Raw genomic sequence first — 14,718 nt, 5'->3', positions numbered from 1 at the left:
GTACAAATCTCTGTTGTGTGAACAGCACTAGAGCTCTACATTATCAACACTTTTTAGTGGTTGTAATCCCTTGATGGTGCTCTTTTCCTAGTGGTATTCCCTTATGGAAAAGATCTTAGATTGTATTAACAAAAACTATCTTCTTTTCTCTTGATGTTGTACACTTGACGTGTGTATTTCCTTAGAGTACACCTGTAGTGTAGACTTTTTAGCATATAGCATCTTGTATGTGCTGGTCTAATGTGATGAGTGTAAAAGGTTAACTTTCAATAAAGTCAAGTTTAATGGTTTGCAGTCCTAAATTGTGGCGTTGCTATCTGTGATTAGTTTCTTTATTCTTGCGCCTGGCACTTAATGCATCTCAAACATATAACTTGGCCTATGTTCGCACTATGTACTTCTTTGAGAAAATGCTTTTCCCTTCTAAGTATAACATTTTCAATTAATTATTAATTCTCTGTATGTTTGACAATGCTGTGGAGGAATGGCCTTTCAGGAATGAAAGTGATAATAAATATTTTGGCCCGAAAGTGAAGTTGCGGCATCATGTTGCAACTGCAATACTTGTTTACTGCTACAAATATGGTTGCGGTAGCCTGAGCAAGAGAATACCTACATTTCAAAGTATATTGTACTTCAATGAACTCCACAAAGTCAGTTGTGTTATTTCACCCTTGTGGCACCCGTCACTCCACTGTATGCTATTACACTCTACCCAATTTCAGTGTACGCCACTCAGGTGTATTCCACTTCACTGAACGCCACTGCTCTGTACGCTACTTCACTACACAATATGCTATTCCAGTCTACACCACTCTACTTTGCACCTGCCCCCTCCACGCTATTTCACTGTTTGCCAAACTCTATATGCTACTCCACTCTATGGCACTTCAGTGTCACCACTCCACTTCATTCTACGATAGTCCATTGTATGCCACTCCACTATATACTATTTCACTCTATCCCTCTCCTCTGTACACTACTACAGTCTACCTAACTCTACTGTAAACCCCTCCACAACGCTATTTCATTTTACGCTATTCTACTCCACACCATTGTACTCCACTCTATTCCACTATATGACACTCTATTCTATGCTATTACACTGTACGCAACTTCAATCTTTGCACTCTGCTGTATGGTATTCCACTGTACCCCACTCCACTGTATTCTATTATACTCTACGCCACCCCACAATACGCCACTCCAGTCTGAACCACTTCACTTAACTCCACTCCACTGTACGGTACTACAGTATACGCAATTACATGTTGCGCGACCCCACTGTACGCTATTACACTCTACGACACTCCACTGTACGCCACTCCAGTCTACGGTACTTCACTCTGTTATTTCACTGTAAGCCACTCCACACTGCTCCTCCAGTGTAGTCTCTTCCACTCTATATAACCCCTCTCAACTAGACTCCACTCTATCCCCATACATGCCACTGTCCAAATTTGCACTCGAGTGTATGCCCATGCACTCTATTGTACAACACTCTACGACACTTTTGAATACTGTACGACCCAGCACTCCACTCTACTGTATGAGTCACCACTCCAATTTATAAGTTTCCTCAACTCTGTTATGCCACTTTAATATATGCCACCCCACTCTACACTAAACCACTGTACCTTACTGCACTCTACTTAACTCCACTATGCAACACTCCACACTTTTCCACTCTTTACTACTCCACACTCCACTGTGCGCTATTCCACTGTATGCTACTCCATTTTACAGTAATCCACTCTGTCACTACAGTGTACGCCACTCCACTCTGCCTCATTGCATGACTCTTTCCTCCATTCTATACAGCTCCACTCTATAAAAGTCTACTACACTTCATGGCACTCTATGACATTCTTCACCAATCTATCCCTGTACACTCCACTGTCCAACTCTATACTCCACTCTATGCCCTTACACTCCAATGATCACCACTTTATGCCACTATACACTTTTCTATGTGACACAGCACTCCACTCTACTAGACCCCACTCCAATTGTAACAGTTTACTACCTATGCTACGCCAGTACACACATCACCACTCCACTCTATGACACACCAATACACTCTGTTGTACTTCACTCCGCACTACATTACACAAATCCACTCAGATGAACTCCACTGAATGAGACTTTACCTTACTCTGTACTATTATACAAGAATCCACTCCACACAGCTCCATTGTTTCACACACTGCTGTACTCGACACACTGCTGTATGCTGACTTCACTCTACTACACTGTATGCCACATTCCGACAGTTTACTCCTGTCTATACCCCTTCACTCTACTGTACAGCATTGTACTATACTTTATGCCACTGTAAAACATTTGATTCCACTCAAGTCCACTGTACAACACTGTGGGCAATGCGTTGTATTCCACTGCACCCCACTTTACTCCACTCCACTCTGACACAGTGCTCCACTCTACTCCACTACTTCTCTACTCCATTGTATACCACTCCACTCTACGCCATTGTACTCTATAACACTGTATTCCCATCCACTGTACCACACTCTACAACACTGTACTGTACACCACTCCACTCTATAAAAATCAACTAGACTGTGTTTTACTCTACTGTAGTCTACATCACTTTCCAATACTGTACAGCACCCTACTACACTCTACTGTTCAACACTGTACTACAATTTGTGACACTTTATTTGACTGTATGCTACGCCACTCCACTGCACTTCACGCCACTATAGTCTGACATGCAACTCCACTCTGACACTATACTCCACTCTCAACTACCCCACTCTAGTGTACTCCCACTCTACTATACTTTATCCCACTCTAGGCCACTGTACTATACTCCGCTCCACTGTCTGACACTCTACTTCACTGTGTGCAAGTCCACTCTACAACAATGTACTACACTCTATGCCACTCTGAAACTCTACTCCACTGTACTACAGTTTGACAGTCGACAGCATGCCACTCATTTTCGTTCTACTATACCCTACTCCACTATGAGACACGGCACACCACTCTGCAACATACTCCTCCACTGTACTGTATGACACTGCTCTTGATGATACTCCACTTGATGATACTCCACTCTGATGCTCTACTTCACCCAACCCTACTCCACTCTGGTCCGGTCTGACAGTCTACGACACTGTACTCTACTGTTAGACCTGCCATTCCACTGTACATCTCGCTGCTCTAGTCTATGATACTTGACTCCACTATATGAGACACCTTGCGAGTACAATATATTTCACTTTACTACACTGTATGATATGCTACTACACTGTACGATAATTCCAATCTACAATAATCCAGTCTTTGACAATAGACTTTATTGCGCTCTCCTCCACTGTACTGTACGACACTCTGCATAACAACTCTCAACTTTCAACACTGGACTCTACAATTTGAAACACATTTTTACTAAACATTTTGAAAAACAGTTGCAAATCAATGAAAAAAACAAAGGTTAAACCTTAGCTATAGTTAGAAAAACATATTTTTCCCATGCAAACCAAGTTTAAATTACACAAACGTAGATAAATTCTAAAGTTATAGTTATAACTTTCATTTACAATTTATCCACCACCTGCAAATATTATAAGTAGCAGACTTCGTTACACACTCTTTTCAGCTCTCTAACCAGACAACACTAACTATAACTCACCACTCTACCATGCACTGTGTTCCCAGAAATAATGTTATCCTTTGTACAACACTAGACTGTACGAGACTTTTGGGCACTCGACTGCATGACACTATACTCGACAAAACTGAACTATATAACACTACTCCACTGAACTCCACTTCTTGCTACTACACTCTACAACACTCAGCTACACTCTATGCTATTTTAGGACACTGTACTCGACTCACCACTCCACCACACTCCAGTTCATGACACTCCATTCGACGACACTCCACTGTACAGTACTCAGCTCTACTGTTTGACACCACACTACACTAAACAGGCCACTCTATTCTACGATACTTCACACCACTATACGACACACCACTCCACTGTATAACAAACCACTCCGCTCTACGTCACTCTACTCTACATTATTCCATTCTGCAGCTCTAAACTCTGACACTCTCCTTCACTGTACAGTTCTACACTCAACCTTATGTCACTCCAATCAATGACACTCCACACTGCGATTTGAAACACATTTTTATTAAAAAAAGAAAATTCATTAACATACAATGAAAAAAAAGAAAAGTTAAGGATAATTTATTACTTAGAAATACCTATATTCTTTCCATACAGCCCAACTTAAAATACATACATATTAAACATTGTAAAGTTATAATTATAACTTCAATGTATAATATACGAACCACCTTCAAATTACTACCTCTGAACAGACTTTTCACCTCACTCGCCACACTACATTGACTTAGCTCATGTCTTTTCCATGCATTGTTAATACCCTTTCATACTGAATCACTTATAACATGTTAAATCATAGCATTCATAACAACTCTTCTAACTTCTCAAGTTACATTATTTGTCACAACACAGTGCATGGTAGAGTGGCAAGTTATAGTTAGTGTTTTCTGGTTAGCGAGATGAAAAGTGTGTGTGACGAGGTACGCTACTCATAATAATTTGAAGTGGTGGATAAATTGTAAATGCAAGTTATAACTTTAGAATTTTTAAAGTTTGTGTAGTTTAAACTTGGTTTGTATCGGAAAAATAAGTTTCCCGAACTATAGCTAAGCTTTTTAACCTTTGTTTTTTTTTAAAAGGTTACTAAAAAAGAAATGAATTACTACAAATAATCAATACAAATTAATAGTTTAGGGTGCTTGGGAGGGTTACCCTCATTAAATTAAACTTCCATTAAAGGGAAGTTGTGGTTGGGATTGCTTACATTACCTTAACATATGTTGAAAGTGCTGGAATTCACAAGTTCTTGTTAGCTCTGAAATCTATAACTACCACATTGTCAAGGCCAACCATAACTTGCACACTAAGGGCCTAAATATGATGAGACTCGGAAAGCCTCCGACCACTTGTCGGAGGCTTAGTGAGTCTCATCGCGCGTTTCAGTTTCGGCCGCTGCATTACGATACAGGAGGTCGAAAAGTGAAATGGGGCCGTCATTCCGGCTGGATTTCAACGGGCTCAATGAGCCTGTCAGCCAGTCGGAGGCCTACCCGTAATCCCTGTGGACGGTGTTTCCAACAGGCTTTTCATGACGGGCCTCTGTTTGCAGGCCTGTTAATCCCTGCATGGTGTGACAGGCAGCCTGAGGTGCCTGCCACGCGGTGCAGGGATGAACAGATTCTCCCATTTCTCTATGGGAGCTTGTGCTACAGCCAGTTTATAGCCGCAGAACAAGCTCCCATTGACAAATGAGAGTATGCGACCGCACCATACAATGCTACGGTCGGTACCGATTCCGCAACGGTGTCGGGGGCACTTGAGTCCACTCAACATCATAATTAAGCCCTAAATGTGAAACTCATGACCACACCCTTGGTGTAACAGATGTGTTCACATGTTGCATAAATGATCTTTAGTTGAGATTGCATATTAACTTACCATTAACACTTTTACTGAGACGCCTATGAATATAGTATCACCCATTGGTTTGAGTTTGTCCGGGTTTTTAAAGACCTTGTGTATTTAAGAGGTGTTACTTATTGATACACAAATTGTGAGGGCATAAGCATTGCATTTGGTGTGCCAATTATGGTTTGCAAGGCTGTTGCATGGATTATGCATTATGGAACTAACCAATCCAAATTTGTTTTGTTTTCTTTGATGTATTACATCCAAATTCTGTGAAAGTATTCTCTGCCCATTGAACACAGCCTTTGGACATGCACTGCAGGAGTTAGTTGTAGGGCCTGACCTAGGGCCATGTCCTGCACCCATTCCTCCACAGGTGACCTTCAGCTGTGCGCAGCAGGATTGCTTGCACGTGTGACCGTTGTGTGTGCAAGCTTCCAAATGTCAGATTTGTGACCCTCTGACTGGTTAGTAAACCCTCAGTGGCTTGTCGGCCCCTGATGGACCTCCTGAAGGGTTTGCAAACCTAGACTACAAACCAGACAAGGGTCAAACACATTTCCAAGAGCCATTGCCATGGGGTTTTTACACACAGAGGCTGAGATTTTTTTTTAAATTTATATTTGATTCAATGGTTGATTTACAAAATATCAGACTAGATATCTCAAACTTTATAAACCTATTAAGCCCACCCAACACTTTTTTTTAAAGCTACTTTCTCATAAACTGCTGAACAGTTTTACGCAAACTATGCATAAGTGCTTCCTTTGAGTATAATTGGTTTCATGCGAAGTTTGGTGTAATTGCATATTTTGTTTCTGTAGTGGAGAACAAAGGAACCCACTGCGATGAGGTTACCCTCCTCTCATCCTCCCCTTCTGCCCCCTGACCCCACCACCTTCATTACCAGACAGATCTTTATGAAACTTGACTTGTTGGGCCCAAGTTTCATGTAGTTTTGTCAAAAACAATAATTGGCTTGATGAAAATCCTGAACAAACCTTAAAAATAGAACCGTCCTTTTGGACTCTGTAAAAAAAAAAAAATATATATATATATATATATATATATATATGTATGTGTAGATATATATGTGTGTGTGTGTGTGTGTATGTGTGTGTGTGTGTGTGTGGATATATATATATATATATATATATATATATACATCGAAAAACTGTTCCAGCCCCGCAATGCATGGAGCTTCATCACATGACACGCTTGAGGACGGGAAGTGCTAAATACAAAAAGATCCTCTATCTCCTGTGAAAAGGTGACTAAAATGTGCATGGCAATAAACAAGATACTTAAAATACTCAAAAGTGCTGAGAAACTACCAACAGTTCATTGCACGAACGAGATTGTATATACAAAATTTAGCGGTTAAATCTGCAAACGATCGCATAGATTGTAACAACAACAAAAATCACATTGCTTATAATGTTCCCGCGTAGACAAACTGCACATTGTAAATATAAACACAATACATCTTCATAATTACCAACATAAATATGCGTGCTGCCTATTCCCGATTCTCAGAGATTCCTCTCGCATGTATCAGCCCGTTATCAGTGCATTTTTAAATACAAGCAAAAACATGCACATGTCCTCAGTAATCCAATAAATGAGAAGTTATATAAACACATGTATTAGATAGACTGTCATACCAGGCAATGTAAAATACATTATACCTACTAAAATACTGAAGGGTCAGTACTGAGGATACAGTAAGAACCGCTGATAAAGTGCATGTGCATTGGAGTGTCAGAGAATCGAGTAATTAGAGATGTAAAATAATGTACAAGGACTCCAGCTGGGAAAAATAAAACAGCTTTCAAACACAAAAAGGCATTGTGTTGTTGTGAAAATGTGCAAATGGCGTATTAATAAGCAATGTGCAAAATAACGCAGATTTAAATATATGCCTGAAATAGATCTAAATAAGGGCTGTCTGGTCTAACATTCGACATAATTACCTAATAAGTCTGTAAGTGCTCTAGTGCCTATAAATAAATAAATAAAAATAGTGCAAAAACCAAAATTGAATAAAGCAGCTAATAAGGTCTGTTCAAGCCTGAACAGACATTTCTAAAATGCAATTAAATGACAGACGGCAAACATAGTAATACATAGTGAAATACATATTTACACAAGATCGACTGCATCTCAACAAAGTTTATCTCTCAATTAGATATCAAAAACTAGAGAAAGGCTCTTTATGCTGTAAGGAGATCAGAATACACATGGTGCATCATAAGAAATTGTAGAGGTCCTCGCTGTTGTTGAGGCCATTAGGCATTTTGGTATCGAAGTACAGTATAAAGTGAGTCTCCAGCTGGCGGAGAGTTTTTTCACGATTCCCGCCCGTCCGGAAATGGGAACTGCCCCTAGAACAGTGTATTCAAAATCCTTGAGTTTATTGTCGTGAACCAGTTTAAAATGCCTAGCCACTGGATAATTAGGATCCGAGTTGACAATGGCCCTCACATGCTGTAAAATACGCTTATGAACGGGGAGTTTCGTACTCCCGATGTAATCAAGACCACAAGTACAGCGGAGTTTGTATATAGCAAATTCCGTATGGCATGTCAAGTGTTCCTTAATAAGAATTATTTTGTTGTTAAATGCCGTGGTATAATCAACACTGTTGGTAGCGAAAGTGCATGCGTGGCAGGAATTACACTTAAAAAAGCCCTTTTTAGCCAACCAAGTTGTTTTAAGAATGATTTCTGGGCTTGACTTAACAAGTGCATCCCTCATGGAGGGTGCTCTTCTGAATGCAATAGCCGGTGTTTCTGGCAAAATAAATTTAAATGTAATGTCTGTTAGTACAATAGGCCACTGCGAATATATAATGTTGTGTATCTTGCTTTCCTGCTGACTAAAGGTGGTGATAAATCTCACATTCTTTTTGTCGGTCTCTACATCAGGATTAGATGAGGCAAAAGATACTGCCTGATCTTTTTTGCAAATAAGTAATTCCTCCCTATTTACATATATTACCTACTGGCGGTCGCCAGTAGGTATGTATAGTTAGGACCTAGTTTCCATAGGAAACTCGTTTATTGTTTTCCCAATAACTTTGGCGCCGGTTGACGAATCTTCGCAAAATTTTCAAAACTTATGACCCGGTCCTATCCTGAAAGTTTCGGGGTGATTTGGCAAGCGGGAGCCGAGAAAAAAGGGGGATCCCAAAATGCGTTTTCTCCATGTTATTTCCCAAAGGAAACTTTAGACACGACTATAGCCCAAACTGCTGAACGGTATTACACCACATTTGGCAAAAAGGTAGTTCTTGGTTCAGAAAGAGACCCTTTTTTTAAATGGTGTAAATCCGTACAGTAGTTCCTGAGAAGTTCAAAAAATCAAGGTCCACCACCAGCCCCGGGGCTTTGCCAATGTTGGGAGGGGGCCACGCTGGGGTCCCTTTTTACACCTCTCTGCAACGCAGCTCTGTGGCACTTACTGGAGGTACCTGGTAGGCTAGTTGGACCCCAGGGACCCTCAGGATTCAAGGGGACTTAATCTCCCAACTTAAAATGGCCACAGGGTGTGTTTGCACACAAGTCACCTCAGGCCCCCCCCTCCCTTCACCACTGTGCAAATGCACCCTGTGGCACGTTTTGAGAGGTAGTTTTTATCCCCCTGCCACATTATGTACTAGGGCCTTACAGAGGAGGTCATGCTAATCACAGGGGTACCCCAACGCATAGTGTTCTCTGGTGTATGTAGGTGTTTTCACTGTATTCTAAGGTTCTTTTAGCATAGCACTGGCTCTAGACCTGGTTAGTCAGTCAGTTACCACCAGTACCCGTCTGAAAAAGTTGTGGGCACAGGATGATTTTGCAAGAAGGCCTCTTTCTGCTCCTCTGTTGGTTCTTTCTGCATGTCTTGCTTCTTCCTGCAATTTTCTTTGTCTTTGTGGACTTCTGTTGCTTATTTTCGCATTTCTTTTGCCTCTTTCTGTGCGTTTTTTCTTCTTTCTTTACATGTCCTACCTCTGTACGTTATAGTTAGAAATTAGCATTTAAAAAACCTTTGAAATTCACTGAAAAAACCATAGGTTTCAGGCACGTTATAGTTAGAAATTAGCATTTAAAAATCCTTAGAAATTCACTGAAAAAACCCATAGGTTTTAGGGAAAGTTATTGTTAGTTGGACATTTCACTCGTACAAAACCATAGAAATTCCCCAGTTATAGTTAGTTCAGCTAACTATAACTCGCGCCCCCGCTATGCACTGCTGATGACGAAACATATTACATCACTCATGACATGGTCAGTGACATCACTGAAGAGATCACTCATGACATCTCAAATGACATCACTGATGACATCATCCATGTGATAATTTGATGCATCAACTCACACCCTAATATATCCTTTGATACACCCACTCTAAATTACAGACTGCCATTCACAAAATCATAGACACTCCAACACCAATAACTACATACCCACTTACTGATTCTTAGGTTTACACACACATCCACTCACTCACCCGTACAGTCACTCATACTTATGGTCACTCAGTACAGGACTACAATATGCACTCATACACCTATATAGACACTCACACACCACCACTCATCCATAGAGGTACTCACACACCTAGTCAGTCATTCATAGAATTAATCATACTGCCATTTACTCACCTATACAGTTATACACACACCAGCTCAATTACTCATACAAATACTAGCACATTCCTATACTTTTATACAATCACTGACACAAGGACAAACTCATCCATACAGCTACTCTCACAATCACACACTCTCACTTATAGCCATTTATATACTCCAACACACATATATACTGCCTTTCACATATGTAGTTACTCACACATGTACCACTGAGATATACATTCACTCACCAACACACCTATACACACACTCACCCACCCAGACAGTCCATCACAGATGCACTCTTGAAACCATGCACCCAGTGAATCACCCACTCCCACATCTATGCACAGTCACACACACCCCACCCACACAAACACTCAGGCACCCATACAGATACTCAGACAACCAATCAATAACTCATATAGACCCTCATGTAGCTATTCACTAACCCATGCAGCCGCTTACACACCAACAGACAGACGGATACAGACATTCACACAGTTTAGTCACGAACCCATGCATTCAGTAAGATACGTTTAATCACTCATTTGTAGAGTCAGTCACGCACCTACTAAATCATCCATTCAGACACTTATACACCCACTCATTCTTCAATACGCCTTTCCCTATATATATTCAACATATTTAAACTTTACAGAAACACACAGTCACTGGATGATGTCATCAGTGATGTCATCAGTGATGTCATTTGAGCTGTCATCAGTGATGTCACTGACCATATCATGAGTGATGTAATATATGACATCATCAGCAGTGCATTGCGGGGGCGCAAGTTATAGTTAGCTGAACTAACTATAACAGGGGAATTTCTATGGTTTTGTGCGAGTGAAATGTCCAACTAACTATAACTTTCCCTAAAACCTATGGTTTTTTCAGTGAATTTCTAAGGTTTTTTAAATGCTAATTTCTAACTATAACATGCCTGAAACCTATGTTTTTTTTAAGGGAATATATACATATATATGTATATATATGTGTGTGTGTGTGTGTGTGTGTGTGTGTGTGTATATGTAAACGTTTAGAATGTAAGGATATTCATATATTTTTATTTTTTAAAGGATTTTTTTCTGCTTCCATGACAAGGTAGCTAAAATAGATTGAGGGCCTTATTACGAGTTTCTTTGGATTTCTGATAGGGCTGGTAATTGATATCAGTAGGTGGATGATGCCAAACTCCCAACAATTGGTGGAAGAGTGGGCAAAACAAAACTGACTTTAGCCTCCCAGTGATGAGGAGTGTGTTACAGTTAAATCCTACCAACATGAAAGTTATTTTTTGTTTGATAGACCTATGAATTATTAAAGCCAGAGGTGTGTGCCCCATTATCAATTTGATAATTGTAGATGGCCTGCCATCTCCACTAACGTAAGGACATCTTTCTGCATATTTATAAGCAGTTCTTTATTTGAGCCAGTGGTTGCCAATGGGGGACACCAGAACTTATTTTTGGAGACCGGCACTTATTTTTCCTCATCGGACATTTTCAGTAAGAGAGCGGAAAAAAACCCCACACAAACTGGAAAGAAGGAAGAGAAAGACAGAAAAACCGTCACCAAAGGAGAAAGCAGGAACCTGCAAGAGTGTGATAAAGGGGAAGGCATTATCTAGCAATGGATTAGAGAGGCCTAAGGTGGATTCAGGACTACACAGTCTTGGTATTCGATGTGGTGACATTTAATAGCATCACCCGTGGGTTTCTGAGCAGCGCTTTGGACATCAGCACTCATTATTTTACAAATTAAACTCTGAAATATAAGGATCATATGGTTATTTTGTCAGAACCTGAACAGTTATTGCTGTTTTTATCATGCCCTTGCAGGACTCCCTGAAAGAGCTATCTTTTGTCTACAGAGGATATATAATGTTACAGACACATCTGGTAATTCCACCTTTTAAACGGAGTTACAGTGGGAAACAATGTGATCGGGAATTCCTCCTCCACTCCTGTTGAGTGAGTTGCATGTAAATCTAAGAAATGAGACGAGATTTGAGATAAAAGATGTTGCCTGAAAATGCGATTTGGGTAGTTAGTATAAACGCTCAAGGTAGACGAGCCAACAAATTAACAGGAAGAGCCGAGTAAGGCAAGGCAAGTGTCTGGCTTAGATCTTAAGAGTCTGTTCAGTCTTCAATGGTTTGCCCACCTCTCATCAAGGCCCTCAGGATTTTGTCTTTATTAAGCTGTGTAATCAATTTAAATTGCTTTTAAGGAAAATGGTACATCAATTAAGCTTAAGCTGAATTGCTAGAAATAACACTACTGCGCACTTACTTTCTTTATTTCAAGTAAGTCAGTTTTTTCTGAGAAATATAAAGACATGTTTTTTGTTTTATTTTAGCCAAAGAAGATTGGATTTTCCCATTTCAGCCATTTAAGGAAAAAGAAATTTGATGACTCACCGGACTATGTTTGCCCTATGGACTCTAGCCAAAACTCAACAAATGGTACTCAAAAAGAATATGGAGGATTCAGAGGCCTTAGCTCCATTTCTGATAATGAACTGGACAAGCTAGAGCAGGTGGGACACAAAAGTGATGATGGCATCCTCATCTAGCACTCCCTTAATCAACATCATCACCCTCATGCATTCCAATGCTTTCAAATAACAGCGTGCTGCCATGTAACATAAAATGCCTGCAACATCAGCATGGGTTTGTTGAAAATACGCCAATAATGGATTCATGTTTGATTTTAAGAGTTTTTATATTTATACTGAGAACATCAGATTATATTTTTACCTCAATTCAGCTCAGCCAGCATGACATCCTAAAAAAGCAAAATATCAAAAGGGACTGTTACAAACTCTTCTGCACATATTAAGAGAATGTACATGATTTTAATGGTATTTTAGTATTTTAGCAATAATTGCATAAGTTTATCTTTATCTTTGACACTTTATTTAAATTCTACAAGTGCAGAACCTTTATATGTATATATATGGAAAAGAGACATTTTATGAGAAATATTTGGTACCAAAGCAGTAAACAGTATTTTAATCTTAAGGTTATTTAACTGGATTATATATTTTTGAAGCAATTATTAAAATGCAAACTGTGCACCATTTGCACTGTGAGGACGAATCAGATAGACTTAGATGCAGGGAGGCAATAGATGTATAGATATGAATAACTAAATATTATGTTATTTGATTTAGTTACATGTGTGCTTATTGTCTATGTAAATGTATGCGTGTTAATATTTAATTGGATTTTGATTTGAGCAGCTTGCATGTAAATAGGAACGTGAAGCCAAACGACTAACACCAACAGCAAGAAAATATTTTCCCTTGCATGATACAGTGTTACTTTTGAGTTTACTCATTTGCCATCCAGACAATGTGTGCATCAAAAAGCAGCCAGGACAAATACAATAAAAATAATTTCACACAGAAGTGCATGGTTCCACTCAGTAATATGTTATGGGGATATAGTGTTCTAGATCACTGAAATATGTTTTGCTGCAGAATTAGTATAGTAAAAACATTTTTTCTTTCATATTGTAATCAAAGAGGCATTATTTGGAATGAGTTCGCTACTGCACACTAAGAGATTTGAAAATGTTTCCTTAAGTTCAGATCTGCTCACATCTTTGGATCAGTCGACGAATTGCATTAGTTAGTGTAGACTGACAATTCAAAGGAATATTTTAGTTATTTTAGTTGGTTGTTTTTGGGCAGAATTTAGAATCGTGTACATGCAGTTATTTCTTCAATCTACCGGTTGAGGCTTCGTATATAACACTCAAATAACATTGATTAAATATGTGTGTTATTGCTTAAAAAGCTCTAAATGGGATTCACCTCTAGAATGATTTAGCATGATGTCAAATGCTCACCTCAAGAATGCTTAAGCATGATGTCCGTTGCTGTTCTGCATGTTCAGTGAGGTAAGCTTGCATGAGCAGAAGTGTTATCAAGCGTGTGTCAAGTGTGTTGCTGAGCAAGAATTTAAAGGAGACCATCTTATGTCTGTTTGTAACAATTTCTACTGTTCTTGATTGGAGTAACATTCTGCTTTTAAAGTAGCCCTGATCTGTGAACCAAGAACATTGTGCTCTTTAAATAGTCCTTTTCCATATGTTCAACTCCTAATAGTTAAGTAAAAGGATAGGATTGTTTGCAAGGATTGTCATAGTGGTTTTGAGTCGGCTCATCAGGTTCAAACACTTTGACTACACTGTATTTAGAGTCAGTTTCATATGGAAACATATGCATTGAATGGCTGATTCAAAGACTATTTGAAAGATGTGAGCCACACAAAATAAAATATTTAGTGTACGAAGGAATTATATTGTTGAAAGGTAGTTGTAAATGTACTGATGGTAGAAGTATTCATGGGTAGGGGAACTACTTGTAGCAACGCCAGTTCTATTAGTATTACTGCTACCTGTAATTGTGGTTAGAGAAGTGATTCCAGAAGTAGTAAAAGAGACAGGTGTGTAGTTGAGAATTGTGCTTCCAGGATATAAATCGAATCTTGTGCTAACTGAACACTTCTAGCCTGTAGTAATTTACTTAGCTGGTAACCTTACTGGTAGTCTGAAAACTCCTTTCTCTTCTG

General features: G+C 39.4%; 1 protein-coding gene across 7 annotated transcripts in view; it reads left to right on the top strand.

The window, feature by feature from the left end:
* Window positions 1–14,718, top strand: part of PPFIBP2 (PPFIB scaffold protein 2) — a 1,154,531-nt gene that overhangs the window by 1,016,575 nt on the left and 123,238 nt on the right. For 6 of the 7 annotated variants that reach the window (XM_085648223.1, XM_085648222.1, XM_085648221.1 and 3 more), the window contains one exon: window positions 12,498–13,550. In XM_085648223.1, coding sequence (XP_085504349.1) covers window positions 12,498–12,713 — 216 coding nt within the window. In that variant the 3' untranslated portion in view covers window positions 12,714–13,550. Of the gene's footprint in view, window positions 1–12,497; window positions 13,551–14,718 lie in introns of those variants that run through there. The other variant, XM_085648219.1, reaches the window with a different exon arrangement.

This window comes from Triturus cristatus, chromosome 3_2 (assembly GCF_964204655.1).
Source record: "Triturus cristatus chromosome 3_2, aTriCri1.1, whole genome shotgun sequence".
Lineage (NCBI taxonomy): Eukaryota > Metazoa > Chordata > Amphibia > Caudata > Salamandridae > Triturus > Triturus cristatus.
The sequence above is the reverse complement of the archived record's forward strand: the minus strand, read 5'-3'. Positions and strand labels throughout refer to the sequence as shown.